Source organism: Pelodiscus sinensis, chromosome 17 (genome assembly GCF_052426305.1).
Source record: "Pelodiscus sinensis isolate ZL-2025 chromosome 17, ASM5242630v1, whole genome shotgun sequence".
Lineage (NCBI taxonomy): Eukaryota > Metazoa > Chordata > Testudines > Trionychidae > Pelodiscus > Pelodiscus sinensis.
In genome coordinates this window covers 25,508,038-25,525,595 of record NC_143068.1, presented here as the reverse complement: position 1 = coordinate 25,525,595, position 17,558 = coordinate 25,508,038, and the positions used below count along the sequence as shown (strand labels likewise).

Sequence of the window (17,558 nt, the reverse complement as noted above, 5' to 3'; positions counted from 1 at the left end):
TTTAATTATTAAACAGTCATTGACTGGGTTATCTGTTAGTACTTGTATGAACTGATAAGCATAATGGGTGAAGTTGTGTGATTGTTAATACAAATTATTTGGGTCTTCAGGTTTTGATCAAATCAACCTTTAACTGAATTAAATGGAAATAGTGCCTCCCCCTTCCCTGACTGCTCCTGCCCTCCTCACCTTCTTTCTCCTTGGTGCCCATCCTCTCACCACTCTTTGCCCTAGTTCTCCTCATGCCTCTCTGTGCCCTCACATGACTTGCTCCATCTCCCCTGCCTTCCTCATGCCCACCCCTCCTTTCACTGCCTCATCCAGCATCCACTTCTCCTCTCTCCTCTTCCTCCCTCTTGCCCCCATTGTCCCCCTTCTTCTCCCAACATCACCCTGTCCCTTCCCCTCCCTGCTCGTACCCTTTTCTTCAATGTCTCCTCTTGGCCCCCTGGCATTTGTCTCTCCTCCACCCTGCCCCTTGGTGCCTGCTTCTTTCTTCTCCTGCCCTACCCCCTCCCCTCAGCACAAGCCTTTTCCTCTCCCTGCCTCCCTTCCCCTTAGTTCTTCTTCGAGTGGTTGCTCATGTCCATTCGAATTAGGTGTGTGCACTGCGTCTTCTGGAGCATTTTCCCTAGCGATACCCGTAGGGCCGGCAGGGCGCCCCCTGGAGTGGCCTCCATGGCGGTGCATAAGTACCCCTGCCGGTGCTGCCCCACCTCAGTTCCTTCTTACCACCCGTGACGATCGTTGGAGCGTGTCTCTCTCTTAGATCAGTTAATGGTTCCCGTTTCTCTTAGCATTGTAAATAGTTCAATTAGTTAGGTAGTTAGTGTCTCTTTGTTTTGTTCCTTCTCCTCCTTCGGGGGTGAGGAATGCCAGGGCCGCAAGGCTTTAAGGTGTGCACTGTCTGCGCAAAGTTCATGCCCAAAGGAGACCCTCACGACAGTTGTCTGAAGTGTCTGGGTGAGGGCCATATTACAGACGCCTGTAAGATCTGCAAGTCTTTTAAGCTCTCTCGTCTAAAACTCCTCATCATGGAGGCGGCTTTACAGCCGGTACCGGCTGGGCACTCTGCAGTACACAGTGCACCGACGTCCACGCGAGATGCCCCATCCCGAGGCCGGACCTCAGCGTCGAGGGCCCGGCACCAGTCTCGCTCTCCGGCACCGAAGAGGTCGCGAAAGTCTTGTGGGAGGTCTCCAAGCCGGAAACCCAGGTCGGGCCTGCACCGTGGTGCCGACTCACCAGTGCACACATCCTCATCCTCTACGGTGCGGCATAAGCGAGCGGGACGTCCGTCCAGTCCGGGGCAATTACCCTTGCACCGCCCTTCCATGCTGGACACCTTTGAGGCGGTGCAGGACCTCATTAGCCTCACTACCTCCCCTCTGTCATCGGTTGAAGCGGAAGGGTCGAGGTCGCCTACGCTGGAGGCCGTGTTGGCTCTGGCTTCGCCTCCGCACCAGCATAATCGGCTGGCTCAGGACACTTATGCAGCGGGACCGTCCAAGGTGGGACCAGTACCGCCTACCTCCTCACCGGTGCTGGTATCGACACAGGCCTCCAAGCCTCACCCGGCACCGACTGGGCTCGGCTTTCCTCGGTGCTGGGACCTCTTCCTGTCCCCCTCTTGGCCGTCCCGGTGCCGTACCACTCTAGCCTGGTGGCAACGTCTACGGTACTGTCATCGTCGACGCCGGTGCTGAGCAGCTTCCTAGGAGTGCCATTTCAGTTGTCAGCGCCGGGCATCAACCTCTTCAGCACCGATGCATGTCTTGGCACCGTCGCAGGTACCGGCATCGACCATGTGGACCTTGCCGGTACCTCAATCGATGGTGTCGTCGGCTTCTTCGGGGTTCGTCTTGCAACCAATACCGGCTTTGGCAGCACCGCCATGCTCCGCGTCGGCATTGCAACCGGCACCGGGACTGGGCCTCCCTGTGCCACGACCGGCTCAACTCTGGGCACCGAGGCTCGACCCTTTGGCACCAACACCACTCTTGGTAACGGGACAGGTTCCCCCGGTGCCGCAACAGCCACCTGTTCCCCTGGTGCCACAACAACCACCAGCTTCCCCGGTGCCGCAACAGCCACCTGTTCCCCCGGTGCCGCAACAGGCTCCGCTAACGGCACCGGGACCGGTCTTCCCGGTGCCAGCACGCCCCCACCGAGCACACACGGGCAAACTCGAGTCCTTGGCCAGATTTTCCCATCCATCGGTTACGGGACATTCCTCATCTGCGCCTCCCTGGCCGGAGTCTGATTACTCGTCGGATTCTGATGCGACATCGTTCAGGTCGGAGTCCTCGGGAGCCTCTTCGGCTCATAGATCCCGTTCCCGGCACCGATGTAATCGTTCACAGGTGCAGCAGACTTGGCCGCTTCAACCTCAGTGGCCCTTCTGGACTCCATGGGCTTACTACCAGTGGCAGGGGCCTGTGCCCTCCTCTGTGGTGTCCGGAGCCTTGGGTCGCTGAACGCAACCATCAGCGTTGCTGTCGCGCCCCCTCTTCTTCCCCCCAGAGGCCGCTTGCATCAGATCCTGCAGCTGAGACACAGGCTTCGGTACCAGAGCCGCTTCCACAAGCGGTACTGCCTGTCTAATCGGTGCCTCACCCGGTTCCTACGCTGTGTCGTCATCATCATCATCTCCTGATGAAGCCCTGGCGGATCCTGCACCGGTGCTGCCTACTATGGATGGCCGAGCGCATCAGGAGCTGCTCGGGCGTCTGGCCTCCAATCTGGGTATCCCTGTGAAGCCAGTAGTGGAGGACACTGACCCCATGATTGACATTCTTTCGGACGATGCGCCCGCCCATTTGGCTTTGCCACTTAATAAAACCGTGGCAAAAATTACCAATGCCCTGTGGCAAACACCGGCGACCCTGACCCCTACCTTAAAAGAAGTCAAGAGGTGCTACTATGTTCCCCAGTCGGGGCACGAATACCTGTACTCCCAGCCTGTTCCGGGGTCCTTGGTCGTTCAGGCTGCGGCCCAAAGGGAGAAGCTTCCCCCGCTGGGGCCGTCCCGAAAGTTAGGGAGCCCATACATCTTGACCTGATGGGCCGGAAGGTGTATGTCACCGGTGGGGTGCAACTCCTCATTGCTAATCAGCAAGCGATGCTGAGTTGTTATGCTTTTAATACCTGGCAGGCCGTGGATAAGTTTAAGGACTAGCTGTCTGCCGAGACCCGTCAGGAGTTTGCGGCCATGACCTCTGAGGGTAAAGCCATCGCCCGTACAGCCCTCCAGGCTTCCCTGGATGCTGTCGACTCTGCAGCCCGCACCATAGCGTCAGATGTGGTTATGCGCCGTGGTGCCTGGCTGCAAGTGTCTGGAATACTTCCTGATGTCCAGTCTGCTATCCAGGATCTGCCTTTTGGTGGCAAGGTGTTATTCTAGGAGCACATGGACTCAAAGCTCCATACGCTCAAGGACACGAGGTCTACCCTTCGGTCCTTGGGGATCCACACACTGGCTCCTCAGCATTGTCAGCTGCCCTACAGTCAGCAGGAGAGACCGCAGTCCCAGGTCCCCCGTGGGGATTACTGGAGACGCCGTCCTCATGCTCCTGGTGAGGGTGCTGGGGCGGCTGTAGGCCCCTTGTCCACAAAGGGTCGTAGACATCATCCGAGAGGGGACAACCCCCGTGGGGTTGGTCATGGTCCCTTCCAGCAGCACAAGCACCAATTTTGACGGGCTCCCAGAGAGTCGCGCACCAGCCTCCCACCCTGACCCCTGTTTGGAGCCAGGTTATCCCGGTTTGCTCAGACCTGGGCAGAAATCATGACAGACACCTGGGTCCTAAACATAGTCAGGAGTGGCTATACCATCCCTATTTTGGGCTTACCCCCTTCCAACCCGCCCGCCCCATCCCTTTTCAGGGACACCTCTCACGAAGGCACGCTCCGCCAGGCAGTGCTGGTGCTCCTCCAAAAGGGAGCTGTGGAGAGGGTCCCTTTCCATCTGGAGGGCAAGAGGTTTTACTCCCGATATTTCATTGTCCCAAAACCCAAGGGCGGGGTCCGTCCCATCTTAGATCTCTGGGACCTCAACAAGGCGGTCGTGAAATCCAAATTCAGAATGGTAACCCTGGCTTCTGTCATTCTGGTCCTACAGTTAGGAGACTGGTACGCAACTCTCAGTCTCAGGGATGCTTACTTCCATGTGGCGATAAGACCCAGCCACAGGAGGTTTCTCTGTTTCATTGTTTCCCGATGCCACTTCCAAGTTACAGTGCTCCCATTTGGCCTTTCAACGGCACCAAGGGTCTTCACAAAATGCATGGCAGTCGTAGCGGCGTTCCTCTGCAAAAGAGGAGTACACATATTTCTGTTCTTGGACGACTGGCTAATTCGTGGTCGTTCCTACGAACAGGTGGAGACCTATGTGTCCCTCACAAGGGCCCTCTTCGTAAGGCTGGGACTCGTGCTAAACGAGGAAAAGTCATCTTTGACTCCCTCTCAGCACCTCGAATTCGTGGGTGCCCTCGAGGACGCCAGAGTGGTGAGGGCACTTCTCCCCAGAGCCAGGTTCCTGTCCATAGTGGAGCTGGTCTCCGAATTAACTCGGTTCCCTATCATGACCGCTCAGGTCTGCTCAATGTTGCTGGGGCACATGGTGGCGTGTACGTATGTGGTACGCCATGCTGGAATGAAGCTCAGGCCTCTGCAGACCTGGTTGGCAAAGGCATTCAACCAATCCAGGGGTCTCTGGGACACGGTTCTCACAGTGCCTCCAGAGGTAACAGCCTCCTTACAATGGTGGACTCAGAAGGCTGTGGTGTGCAGTGGGATCCCCCTCACCGTACCTTCCCCCTCGCTCACTCTGGTCACAGATGCCTCGGACCTGGGTTGGGGAGCGCATCTGGGGTGCCACAGGACCCAGGGTCTTTGGTCCTCTGCAGAGCGGGCTCTGCACATAAATGTCCGGGAGCTCAGGGCAGTCAGGAGAGTATGCGAGACCTTCCTGTCGAAGCTCTCTCACCGCTCTGTTCTGGTCCGCCTGGACAACACGGCAGCTGTATTTTATATCAACAGGCAGGGGAGAGCCCGGTTGCCTCCCCTCTGCCGCGAGGCTCTGTACCTCTGGGACCTGTGCGTAGAGCACGACATAGTTTTGCAGGCAGAGTACCTGCCGGGTGAAAAAACCTGCTGGCCAATGCTCTGAGCAGATCCGTCGGAGCCCACGAGCGATCTCTCAAGGACTCGGCCCTTCATCAGATCTTCCGCAGGTGGGGCTATCCCCTACTAGACCTGTTTGCCTCGGCACGCAATACCAAGTGTCAGAGTTCCTCCATCCCCAACAGGGAAGAGTAACACTCCTGGGGGGATGCCATGACAGTCACGTGGCCGGCGGGCATCCTTTATGCTTTCCCTCCGTTTCCCCTAATTCCCAGGGTTCTGACCAGGGTCAAGACCTTCAGGTCCACGGTCATCCTGATAGCCCCCCGGTGGCCCAGATAATTCTGGTTCCCTATACTGGTGGACATGCTCAGTGAGGAGCCTATAATGCTCCCGCCAACTTGGGATCTCCTGACCCAACCTTGGGACGGGGGGGGGACCATGGTTCACCTGAATCTCAGGTCTCTCCACCTAACGGCCTGGTTTATCCGTGGTTGACTCAACCGGAAAGGGAATGTTCCCAGGAGGTACAGATGGTGCTCTTAAGTAGTAGGAAACCGTCTACCAGGCAGTTGTACGCAGCCAAGTGGCAGCGCTTCTCGTCTCGGGCGTCCAGAAGGGGAGTGCACCCGTCCTGTGCACCTGTCCTGTCCATTCTGGACTACCTTTTTGAACTTAGGTCTGGTGGCCTCTCTACCTCCTCTATCAAAGTCCATGTGGCATCTCTCTCCTCCTTCCATGTTGGTTCGGCAGGAGTTTCTCTGTTTTCTGACCCTGTGGTAAGAAGGTTCCTCATGGGTTTGGATAAGTTGTATCCCTCGGTTAGACCCCCTCTCACCGCTTGGGACCTTAACCTCGTTTTGTTTAGACTTGTGTTGCCCCCCTTTGAGCTGCTGGCCACGTGCTCTTTGAAGCACCTCTCTATGAAGGTTGCGTTCATTGTGGCTATTATGTCGGCTCGCAGGGTCTCCGAACTGAGGGCGTTAACTATAAATCCGCCCTACCTGGTGTTTTCTGACAATATCGTGCGGCTCCGTCCTCACCCGGCTTTTCTCCCCAAGGTGGTGTCACTGTTCCATTTGTCCCAAGAAATTTACCTCCCGGTTTTCTTTCCAAAGCCCCACGCCTCCCCTAAGGAGCAAGTGCTCCATTCCCTGGATGCTAGACGTGCGCTAGCTTTTTATATTGATAGGACCAATTTACTTTTCACAAATCCATGCAATTGTTTATTGCTGTCTCTGACAGAATGTAAGGGCTTTCCATTTCGACCCAGAGGTTGTCCAATTGGGTCGCAGAGTGTATCAGGGAGTGTTGTGCCCTGGCCAGAAAGGTCCCACCCCAGGTTACAGCACGTTCCACCAGGGCGCAGGCATCCTTTGTGGCTTTTGGGGCACAGGTTCCAGTCACTGAAATCTACAGGGCGGACATGTGGTCGTCGCTCCACACCTTTACTGCGCACTACGCGCTTGCACAGCAGGCCAGGGAGGATGCAGGAGTGGGCTCTGTAGTACTCAACTCTGTATTGTAAATATGTTTATCAGTGTCACATTGCACTTTTACAATTTTTCTGTGTTCGCTTGGTTGAATGTGTTGCATTGTTCAACTTTCGTGGACTTCTCTTTCTGAGTGCTCCGACCCCTCCTCCTTGAAGTGGGGTTGGCTTGGAAGTCACCTAAGTCGAATAGACATGAGCAACCACTCGAAGAAGAAAAGAACGGTTACTTACCTGTAACTGTTGTTCTTCGAGATGTGTTGCTCATGTCCATTCGACTCCCCACCCCCACCTCCTCTTCGTCAGAGCATCCGGCAAGAAGGAACTGAGGTGGGGCAGCACCAGCAGGGGTACTTATGCACTGCCATGGCGGCGCCACTCCAGGGGGTGCCCTGCCGGCGCTACAGGTACCGTTAAGGAAAACACTCCAGAAGACGCGGTGCGCATACTTAATTCGAATGGACATGAGCAACACATCTCGAAGAACAACAGTTACAGGTAAGTAACCGTTCTTTTCTCCCTCTGCCCCATTCCCTCACCTTCTTCCTTCCAGTTTGCGAGGCTGGAGCCTGCGGTCCAGCCCCAGAAGTCCCCACAGCCCCAGCCCCAGCTGCTCCCAGGGTGGGACCGCTTGCTGGGATTGGAGCTGGGCCGCCCATGGTGCTATTTTTAGTGCTGTAGTCTAATATCTGCGGGCGGCCCAGCTCCAGCTGGAGTTACGTGGCAGTCACCCGAGGCTCATTCTGGGGAGGCTGCCCTGGCTGGAACGCATTTTGCACAGCTGCTGCTGGGCCACCCACGAGGACCCAGGCCACAGCACTAAAAATAGCTCAACAGGTGGCCCCCTCTAGTCCCGGCACCTGCCATGCTGAGCATGCCTCACGCTGCAGCTCCCCAGCGGGGCTCCACACGGCTCCTGCTGGGCTCCAAGGAGGCCCAGAGGAGAAGGAAGTGAAGCTGCTGGATCAGGACCCCATTCGGCAGAGGCGGTCCTGCAGGGGAGGGTGGGCAGGGAGAGCGGAATGGGCTGCGCACCACCGGAAGCTGGTCTGGCTGCCCTATGTGCCTTGCTGGGGGAGGGGTAGAAGGCTGCTGCGCTGCGCTGCGCTGCGCTGCGCTGCGCTGCGCTGCGCTGCGCTGCGCTGCACTGCACTGCGCTGCGCTGGTGTCTCATCAAGTAGTGAAATGTCCGGCGGGGCTACTTTATGGGGCACTGGGACAGAGCATTTAAATACGGGACAGTTCTGGGAGAAATGGGACATATGGTCAGTGTACCTATCCAGTCACCTCTAAAGATGGTTTGATGAACACTTAGCTGCTCACAACACTGATGATGCCCCATGGCCTTAGCAATAGGTCTCCATTTGTCAAGTAGCCCTGAAAGAGTTAACTCTGAAAGGAAGTCAAGAGACAGCTTCATCTAATTTGGCCCACTCTGGAGTTAGTTTCCACTGTCCTCTGCCAGTGCAGATGTAGTGTGCTTCTAGTCAAGGGAAGCTTAGCCTGTTTGGCAGTACCGTGTGATGAGGCCAGATGGAGGGAGCTTTCAGGGGGATATTGCACAACAGGCAAAAATCTGATTGAGAGTTAGTTGATATGCAGCACAAACCACAAAGCCTTGCTATAGTAGTTTCCTTTGTCCTGTCATGGCAGGACAATGTACTTGAGATGACAGCATAGGTTTCTTCCATCTTTCACTGTTCCAGCCCCTCTAAGAATATAATGTACATGTTTCTTAGTTCTCTGCTTGCTTTTGCTTCTCTGAATAGTTTAATGAAGCTGATTTAACTAAGCCCTTAGTTTTTGGAGAACTCACTGATTTTAAAATAAGGTCGTTATTCTCTACATAAGTTGGAGAAATCATCAGCCATGCATAGTCTAGTGAGGACCACTGTGCCCACCAGAATGATCATGGTTGATGGCATTGTACCAGGCATTGCATATCAAAGTTCCCAGATCTGGCTGTGAATCCACAAATCTCTGGGTTAGTCCTGCAGATGGAGTCAGGCTGTGTGCCCCTTTGCCCAGCCACAGAGAGTCTGAAGTAGTACCCCACTACTTGAGTGAGAGCCAACAGTTGACCCTCTGGAAGAGGGCCAAGCTCCCCAGCAATGGTGAAGGCGAATGAGACATGATTGGATGTGTGGATTGCATAAGGCAGAAGAAGAGCTAGGTCTTTGTAACAATCATACACAACCTCAAGAACCAAGAGCATCTGGGAGAAGAGTTTCTTGGAAAGGGAATGGTGTCCCCAAAAATAAAACCTCTGCACATCTCCCCTGTCCCAAAAAGGCACAGTGAAACAAAAAGGCAAGTCACTAACATAAACAATAAGAAGTTGTATGCTTATCCAACTACTCACTTCTCCAATTCATTAGGATAGACGTGGCTCTGGTCAGCTTTGCGTAGTTCTGGACAGACCTGGGAACCAGATGGTGCTAGGCTTTTGTCTTGCAAGCTGTGCACTACTTCAGGTGGAATTGCTCAGATGCTCCTCTCCCAATTTCATTATCCCTGTTTTATTGCAAGCTATTTAAGAGGAAGAGAGCCCTCTCCTGGAGACATGGAGTGGAACCTTGTTACTTTTCCTGCTACAATTTACAAGTGTATTGTTTACAATAGCAACAGAGGGTAAAGGCAGATATTTCACAATTTCAGGGAAGCTACTTAATGTTGTCACTTGGAAGAAAGCACTGCACTGGTGGGTCACTTTTGTAGGAAATGTTTGAGATGAGGTAGGAACATGCAAATTCATGTTGCTAGGATTTTGTACATGGTATACTGTGGAATAAATATGAATAGTGGGCCTTACGCCTATAATTCTATCAAAGAATTCTGTGGCCACAAAAGCCCCCAGGGAATGAAGTGTCTGTGAATCCTGAGTTGTGAATTGCATTGGAGCCCAAGAATTCAAACTGAGGAGTACGGATCCATGACCTGTATCACTCTGTGCCCTGCATGGCTTATTGCTCCCTCCTGCTACTGTATTTTCTTTCATGCACATCCTTCGCTCCTGTCCCTCTTCCTGTCATCTCCCACCTTGACTCCCTTCCCTGCTGCTACATTTCTCCTTCTGTTGTTGCATCTGTCCTTTGCTCCTTAGCTTGTCCCCCACAGTTCGTTCTATTCTAGTTTCATTCTGTTAGCCTAATCCTGGTTCCCTGGAGCCATATAATTCATGCATGGGTAAAAAACCATGACCAGATTTTGACCTTGTCTGTCTGGGTTCTTGTATTTGCATCCATGACCATAGAAACTGAATGCTTCCAGAGAATAATAAAACAACAATAATGATTTATTTTCCAAGCCTGCTGAAAGAGGTTTTGTGTGTGTGTGTGTGTGTGTGTGTATTTTCCATTTAAAAAAGTAAATGAAAAAAGCTTGAGTGCCAGAACATGAGAGTGCTATGTTGAAGAAAAATTGTTTGCACTGTATTTAGAGATCAGTGTTGTGAGGCTAGTAGTGGTTGCTTTCATTTCATTCTTTCATTTCATGGAGCAGTGAGTTCCATAGTCTTGGTTTAGCTCCTATGAAAATTTTGCCTCCTGAAGTTGAGTCTCCTGGTGGTTGATAGTTTCATTGCTCCAGTGGTGCAAAGCTATCTTTGGTGAGGTTTCAGGTAACTAGATCTAGTCCCATTCAGAGATTTGCAAATCAGGGCAGAGAGAAAAGCATTGCCTGTAATCTTGAGGGCACTGCTAAAGATGAGCAGTTCTATGCTGTCTTTCACAAGAACAAAGTACATATAAAGCCATGATGTATAATGTTTTGTACTTAGCCACAGCTAACATCCATGATATCTAGACGTGGTGATTAAACTGAAAGTTGCAGTTGGTTTTGAATGGATCGATTTATTTGTTCAGCAGCTTGGGCCACCAAGAGCCCATCATTCCAGTTTTTTGTTGTCTGCCTTGGCTCCTTATTGGCTCAAATTCCTCATTTTTGTCTCACTCAAAGCTTTCTGTGTGACTGTGTCCTGCTCTAATGGTATATTCCAATAGATCTGTGGATTTGGCATCAAATACATGTGCACGTAGTGTTGCCTGGGGTTGAAAAATAATGGGACATCTGGGATGATCCTTAGCCCTTGAAACTGGACAGTTGGCAGTGTGAACTAAGCACTCTTAGAGATTTCCCAGGACAGCCATCTAAAAAAAGGGACATTCTTGGGAAAACGTGGACAGGTGGCAATCCCTACATGCAGGAGTAGCTTTCTCTCTCAGTGACTGGCCCACAAATTTGGAACTCCTGAAAAGCAGCAGAATGGGTGAGAGCAGAGGAAATTCCAAAACCTGCTACTTTGACCTAAATTAGCAGGAATTACCAGATTGGACCTGTAATCCAGTTCTTGTTTTTTACTTTGCTACGTACCAGCAGTGTCAGAGGTAAACCCTGAAGTGGACAATTAAGGAATGACTTGTCTGTAGGCTTAGTTTCTTTCTCACTCTTGTCAGTTTTTGATTGGTATACGCTCTGACACTAGTGTTCCCTCTAATAGGAGCACTTTGGCTGCCACCCAGGAGAGATTCAGGTGCTGCTCAGCTGATTAGCTGAGTGCCCACAGCTGGCAGCATGTGTGTCTATTGACGATGCACATCTGCACATGCCTTGGTGCACATAATAAAATTCATTCCACACATGTATGGAAAAAAATAGAGGAAACATTGTCTGACACTAGAGTATTTATACCTCTTCCTTTGTATGGTGTTTAACTGTGAGTATTCTCATTGTCAATATAAAATGTCCAGTCTTCTTCTAAATCCTGTTATGGCCTTGCGTTCAATAATTAAGGTCTTGTGTTCTCCATATTATGGCTATCTTCACTTATCTCTACACTGAATGCCTATTATGATTTTTTTAAATGATTCATTTGGTCTGGATAAAATTTTAAAAACAACTTAGGGGCGTTGTCTCCTTGAGATTGCAGAGAACTATATGCACAGGTCCCATCAGTGCAAGTCCGCAAGATGAGAGATTTCCCATAACTTAGTAAATGTATCAACAACTTCAATAAAATTAATCTGTTCCATGTTTTTGCTTGCCTAAAACTCAGTTTTGGTTGGTGAATATAATCTCGGGAGGTATCAGAAATAATCTCTGTGAGAGGCCTGAGGTCAAGATGAGCCTTTCTTTACAATTTGCTTCCAAGTACTGGTATGTTGAGTCAGTAAACAGTTCTAAAGAACGGTGTAAGTTGTTCCTCTCTCCTTTCCATATACCTGGAGTTAATTTACAATATTTTATCCTATTTTTCCTCAATAATTATGATAGACGTGAGAGCTCCTTCCCATTTTTCTTGTGCAAGACACATTCTCTCCCAGTGTTCTCAGAACAATTGTATTTGTGCACAGAAGAGATTGCTTAAAAATCTTACCACTAGTTTTTTTCCTCTTAATGTTGTGCTTTTCAAATCATGTATATTAACTTTCTCACAAATGATTCGCAACATCCACCAAATTTGGAAAAGGTACCAATCTTTCATCTTCCAAGATTTTTTTTGCTCCTGGCAGAAATTATTTATCTCAAAGTTTTTGGGAAGCAGGGGTTCGAAATTAAAGGTGATTCGGGTTATTGTCTCATGGGTAATAGGCCTAAACTAAAGCACCTTTTTGAAACATGATCAAAGCAAGAGTAGCTTTTGGTTGAAAAATTGAGGTATTTGTGGAAAGGCAGAAACCAGGATTAACCAGCATTTAAGAGAGTGGTTTTCAAGCAGAGGTACACATAGCCTTGGGGCTACGCAGAGGTCTGCCAAGTGGTATGTCAACTCATCTAGATAATTACTTAGCATTACAAGGCTACATAAAAAGCACTGGTGAAGTCTGCATAAATGAAAATTTTATACGGACAGTGATTTGTTCATACTGCTCCATATACACTGTATACAGAATATTTATATTCTGATTTTATTTTATAATTATATGATTAAAATGAGGAAACAATTTTTCAGTAATAGCATGCTGTGTCACTTTTGTATTTTTAAGTCTGATTTTGTGAGCAAGTAGTTTTAAGTGAGGTGAAATCTGAGGTTATCCAAGACAAATCAGTCTCCTGAAAGGGGTATAAGAGTCTGTACAGGCTCAGAGCCATTGGTTTAAAAGATTATGAATATCTAAATGGAGCCGATTAGAAGCAAATATCACTTTTTTAACCCCAACTCATTGTGAGAACAAATGTGAGTAGGACAATTCCTGAGCAGTGTTAAGGTTGCTGTAAAATAACTTGCACTTCAAGTATCTAAATTCTCTCTTTAAACTCCCATCTTGGAACTTCATCACACTGGCTGTATTGGTAACATCCTCTGATCCCAAGCTTACTATCCCAGTTATATGAATATGTCTCTGTTCTTTGTCTTTTTTTTAAATTATAGGTAGAACTTCACGTCCACCTGGATGGAGCCATTAAGCCAGAAACAATTTTACACTTTGGCAAGTGAGTTGTTTAAAAATAACAATTTACTTTAGTGTGTTTAGCTGGTTGCCTTGATTTTTAAAGATTTCTTGGACAGAGCCACCTCCATGTAAAAGGAAAATTCCTAGAATTTGGCCCCATCTTTGCTGATTAGTCCCATGTTAGCTACAATTATGTTTATACATCCTTTGCATTAGCAAGATTCTATCTGACAAAGACAAGGATTTTTTTTACTGAGCCCTGTCAGCTAAACTGTCCATCGAGTTCTCATACAAAAATTACACTGTCCATGCGCATCAGGGACATTGCTTGAAATCATATGGAAACAACAAATGGTGTCACTAGCATGATCCTAATCAGAGTGTGGACCAGCACTGATTGAATGCATGATGCATGAAATGTTCCACTGTCTAAGAATGTAGTATTGAAACTGGATTGAATTGGTGTAAAGTATGTAAGCAAACAGTGATCTAGTGCCCTATCCTTATGCTCACAAGCCACAAAACAAACACGAGCAGCTTAGATGGGGAATCAGATTTTGTGGTCAGGTTTCCAAACAGATGTTGGAAAGAATGAATTAAGAGTTCATTTGTGAATAGATCCATAAAACAGTGCAGTATTCTGCCACATTCATAATTGGAATAGTTCTGCAAAGTGCAAGCAACCCTAGTGCACCACCATTACCACTGGCTGTCCCTTAGTAATCAGTGTCAATCCTGCCTTGCCATCTCAGACCCAGACTGCTGGTATTTTGCTGTGAGACTAAATCAACTGCCGGTGGATCAATCTCAGAACTCAGTCATGTAGATGTAGCCTAAGATGCCTTTAGAACTGTCAGTAGTTTCTGAAACAGAGTCCAGATAAATGTTTATAAGGTACATCAAGAAAATCCAGGTTGGTTATTGCGGGATGCCCCTTGTATACGAATTCCCCTTAATTTTACCCATCTGTGCATATTGTTGGAGCAAAGGTTAAAGATTTCATTGCACATTGACATATCTATACTCCAGTGAGCTCTTTTACTTCTCTATGGCATTGTGGGCGATTGGGTTCTATTGTACCTGGGTGATTCTCACACTTTTGTAGAGTAGAGTGCCATACATCCTCCACCTGAGGGAACTGTGCTTGCAACTTAACGGGAACCGAGGGCTGCCCGACTTTTGTATAAAATGGAAATGACTAAAGCTGTTTTTATATCTACTGTAAAGCTGGAGTCTGCAAAAACTACCACTTTTAACATATAGTGCTCATTTAAGGATAGAGCAAAAATTGTGTTAGTGTTTGTGCAAATATAGCATGTTATGGAGGCTAGAAAATCTGGTCCAAAGAGCAGAATGCTGCTTGTAACCATGAGTTAGTGATCATGACATGAAAATGACTTAGTACAGATCAAACGGCAAATAAAGTTGCTGGGTGGTGATTGACTACATCCAAACAATGTAACATAGTGACACATGAGAGAGACTTTCTGTAGGTGCTCTAAGCCTTGTGTTTGCAATTCCACATTACCCTGCATCCAGCCCACGCTAGTTAAATGTTCTATGGACAGAGAGAGGCCTTCAGGAAGGATTTGAATGAGGATAGGGAAAGGGCCTTCAGGGCTCAGAAAGGCAGGGTTCTATATGTAGGGCATGGCAATGACATGTCTGTCATTTAAACTGGATAAGTGATGTGTCATCAGAGTGGACGATGGAAATGAAGTAATACTTAACAGTAATGAATAACGCTTGCTGAATGCCAGGGTCTCAATCTGTGGTAACTGCCTTTGCCTTTGAACTCTGAACATAGTGTAGATTTCCTAGACCACAGAGCAGTAAAACTTGCGTACATTGAGCAGATTAGCAATATCAGGCTGTTTTCCTGCAGTTAGTGTAGTCGGCTGTTGAACTGGAGAAGACCAAGCCTTCGGTAATGAGATCTGGAGCCTTTCCCCTCCAGCTCACAATCTGAGACAGCCCGCTTTGGGTAGAGATAGATGGGTTCTTTGGTGACTTTTCTGTGAAGTGGCTTGTTGGGTGTCAGCCTTCATCCCAGTGTAAAGATTTTCAGATCAGAGAAACCACTTCACAAATTGTTCTCTATTGCTGGAAGACTCAGCAGAAAGACCATGCGTTGACCAGTTCTTGGAGACTACCACTTGACAAACCTGAGAAGGTCTACTCAACAGCTCAGTTCAGATAAGCAATATGATGTCTGTTGGTAGCTCTTGAGCCCATATAATTAGGGCTGGAAATTACTTTCTTGAAATAATTAGGCATTTGTGCTTCTAGGACCAGAAAGTACCAAGGCACTAGGAAAAGAAAGGTTCCTTTTTGGCTCAATTTATTTTGGGTAGTTTTGGGTTTGTTCTTGGTAATAGAGATCAGAATACTCTCTTATCCAGGTGTGGCTCCTGACAAGCATAGGTAAGGGATTATTGGGAAGACGGAGCTATCTTTTGCCTGTACTCAGGCTTGTTGATGGGTGGCGGGGGGAAGGAGAAGCTGGAAAAGGGGCAATTACCCAGGTTCATGGGTGATTTAATAGGATCTGGGGACTGCCCCCAGCTGCCATCGCTGGCAGCACAACAGGACGAAGGCAGACTTCCTGCTTACCCTTGTTCTGTGCCCCTCCCAGAAATGGCCAACAAGATGGGAAGAAGAGGGTCTCCATGCACTATTCCTTCCCTGAGCACTGACTCCACAGCTCCCTTGTCCTGAAACTGTAACCAGTGGGAGCTGGGGGGTGGTATGTGCCTGCACGCAGCAGTTCATAAAGACCTGCTGGCCTACTCGCAGGAGTGGCTACCAGAGCAGTGTACAGTCACTTTTGGGAGGCACCTGAGTTAGCGCAGCCCCCATGACCACTTCCTGCACCCTAACCCCTTCCCTAGCTCAGAGCCTGCACCCATCATCCCCTTTTGCATCCAAACTCCCTCGCGGAGCCAGCACTGCCCAAATGTCAGGCAGGCCACATTCATGTGGGAGTAGCTTGTGAAGGCCCATTGACTCTTCTGCCTGGAGCCTGGAATTGCTGTTGGTGGGCCTGCTTGTGCTGTCTTTGTTCTGTGGAGAAATAGACTCAAAGCAGGCTTCAGCAGTATGAACAATATTTCTAAATGAAGCTGTAACCCAATTCCTTGTCAGTGAACTGTGTATTCATTTCTAGGAAAAGAGGAATTCCGCTCCCTGCTGACACAGTTGAAGACCTCTTGCCGCATATCAGTTACTCAGAGCCACTCACTCTCACCCAATTTCTAGCAAAGTTTGATATTTACATGCCTGCTGTTGCGTAAGTAACTTTTTCCCTCCTAACTGCTGCAAACTACTCCTTGGTGTCAGGCATGGGTAGCTAGAATTGCTGATTTGGGGTGTGCGTTATCTTGAGAATGCTTGAAAGACTCAAAGCTAAAAAGTGTACCTATCTTCCTTTACTATGAAAAAGATGGTGATAATGATGATTTATAAGCGAATAAAATACCATGATGTTCTTGGGAAGTGGGGGAGTAGGCTTTTGCCCAGCTCATTTAGAGACAATGCAGTTAGTCCTGCCACCATGCAAGGAGAGAATTTAAATGTCTGGCTATCAGTATGTGAAGAGCTTTCATGTGCTGTGGGGACTCGGATGCATACCCCTAGGAAGCATTCAGACCCAGAGCCGGTCCACTCTTCTATATGTTGTTGATCAGCCCATAGCTTCCTCAGAAATCAGACTAACCCTGTTCTTTTCCTTACAGGGGGGACCGCGATGCTGTGAGAAGAATAGCTTATGAGTTTGTAGAAATGAAAGCAAATGAAGGTGTCATCTATGTTGAGGTCAGATACAGCCCTCATTTTTTAGCCAACTGCAAAGTGTATCCTGTTCCCTGGAATCAAAATGAGTGAGTGAATTCATAAAGTGTAAGACTGTGCAAACACAGCACGTTGAGTTCTGTACAAAAGTCACTGATCAGCAAATAATCAGAGGGGTAGCCCTGTTGGTCTCTATATCTGCAAAACCAAGAAGGAGTCCTGTGGCCCCTTAGAAATTAACAGATTTATTTGGGCAAAAGCTTTTGGGGGTAAACACCTACTTCGTTGGATGCATAATGGATAATTGAGTTTTGCTCCCCGCACACAATAACTTGAGACTGATTTATAACTTGAGACAGATTTTCATTGTTTAGATGTGTAATTGTGTGCCTAATTTACATGTGCAATCACAGTAGCTATATAGGCACTTAACTAATTAGACACACTTGATGGTAATTACCCAGTGAGCAAGCACAATTCTGATAATTATACATAGAAATTAGTGTGAGCAATTATGCATACTTAATGTGCAGTTATGCTCCTAAACTAAATGCTGAACTAAATCCATACAGGTGTGTTGGAAAGCACAGGTTAGGTTACATTCATGTGCCTTAGCAAGGATGCTCACTAGAAGCTGTTTCATCTGTGATTTGCTAACCACCTTCTTCTCCTGTCTCCTTTCTTCTTCAAAGACTTAATAGCAGAGTGCTGTAGTGAAGTCTCAATTATCTTTTTCCAGAACATGCTGCAGCATGCTAACT

General features: G+C 48.6%; 1 protein-coding gene across 1 annotated transcript in view; it reads left to right on the top strand.

Moving 5' to 3' along the window:
• Positions 1-17,558, top strand: part of ADA (adenosine deaminase) — a 51,104-nt gene that overhangs the window by 15,862 nt on the left and 17,684 nt on the right. Inside the window, exons 2-4 of the mRNA XM_006132250.5 lie at positions 12,987-13,048; positions 16,175-16,297; positions 16,743-16,886. Coding sequence (XP_006132312.3) covers positions 12,987-13,048; positions 16,175-16,297; positions 16,743-16,886 — 329 coding nt within the window. The remainder of the gene's footprint in view (positions 1-12,986; positions 13,049-16,174; positions 16,298-16,742; positions 16,887-17,558) is intronic.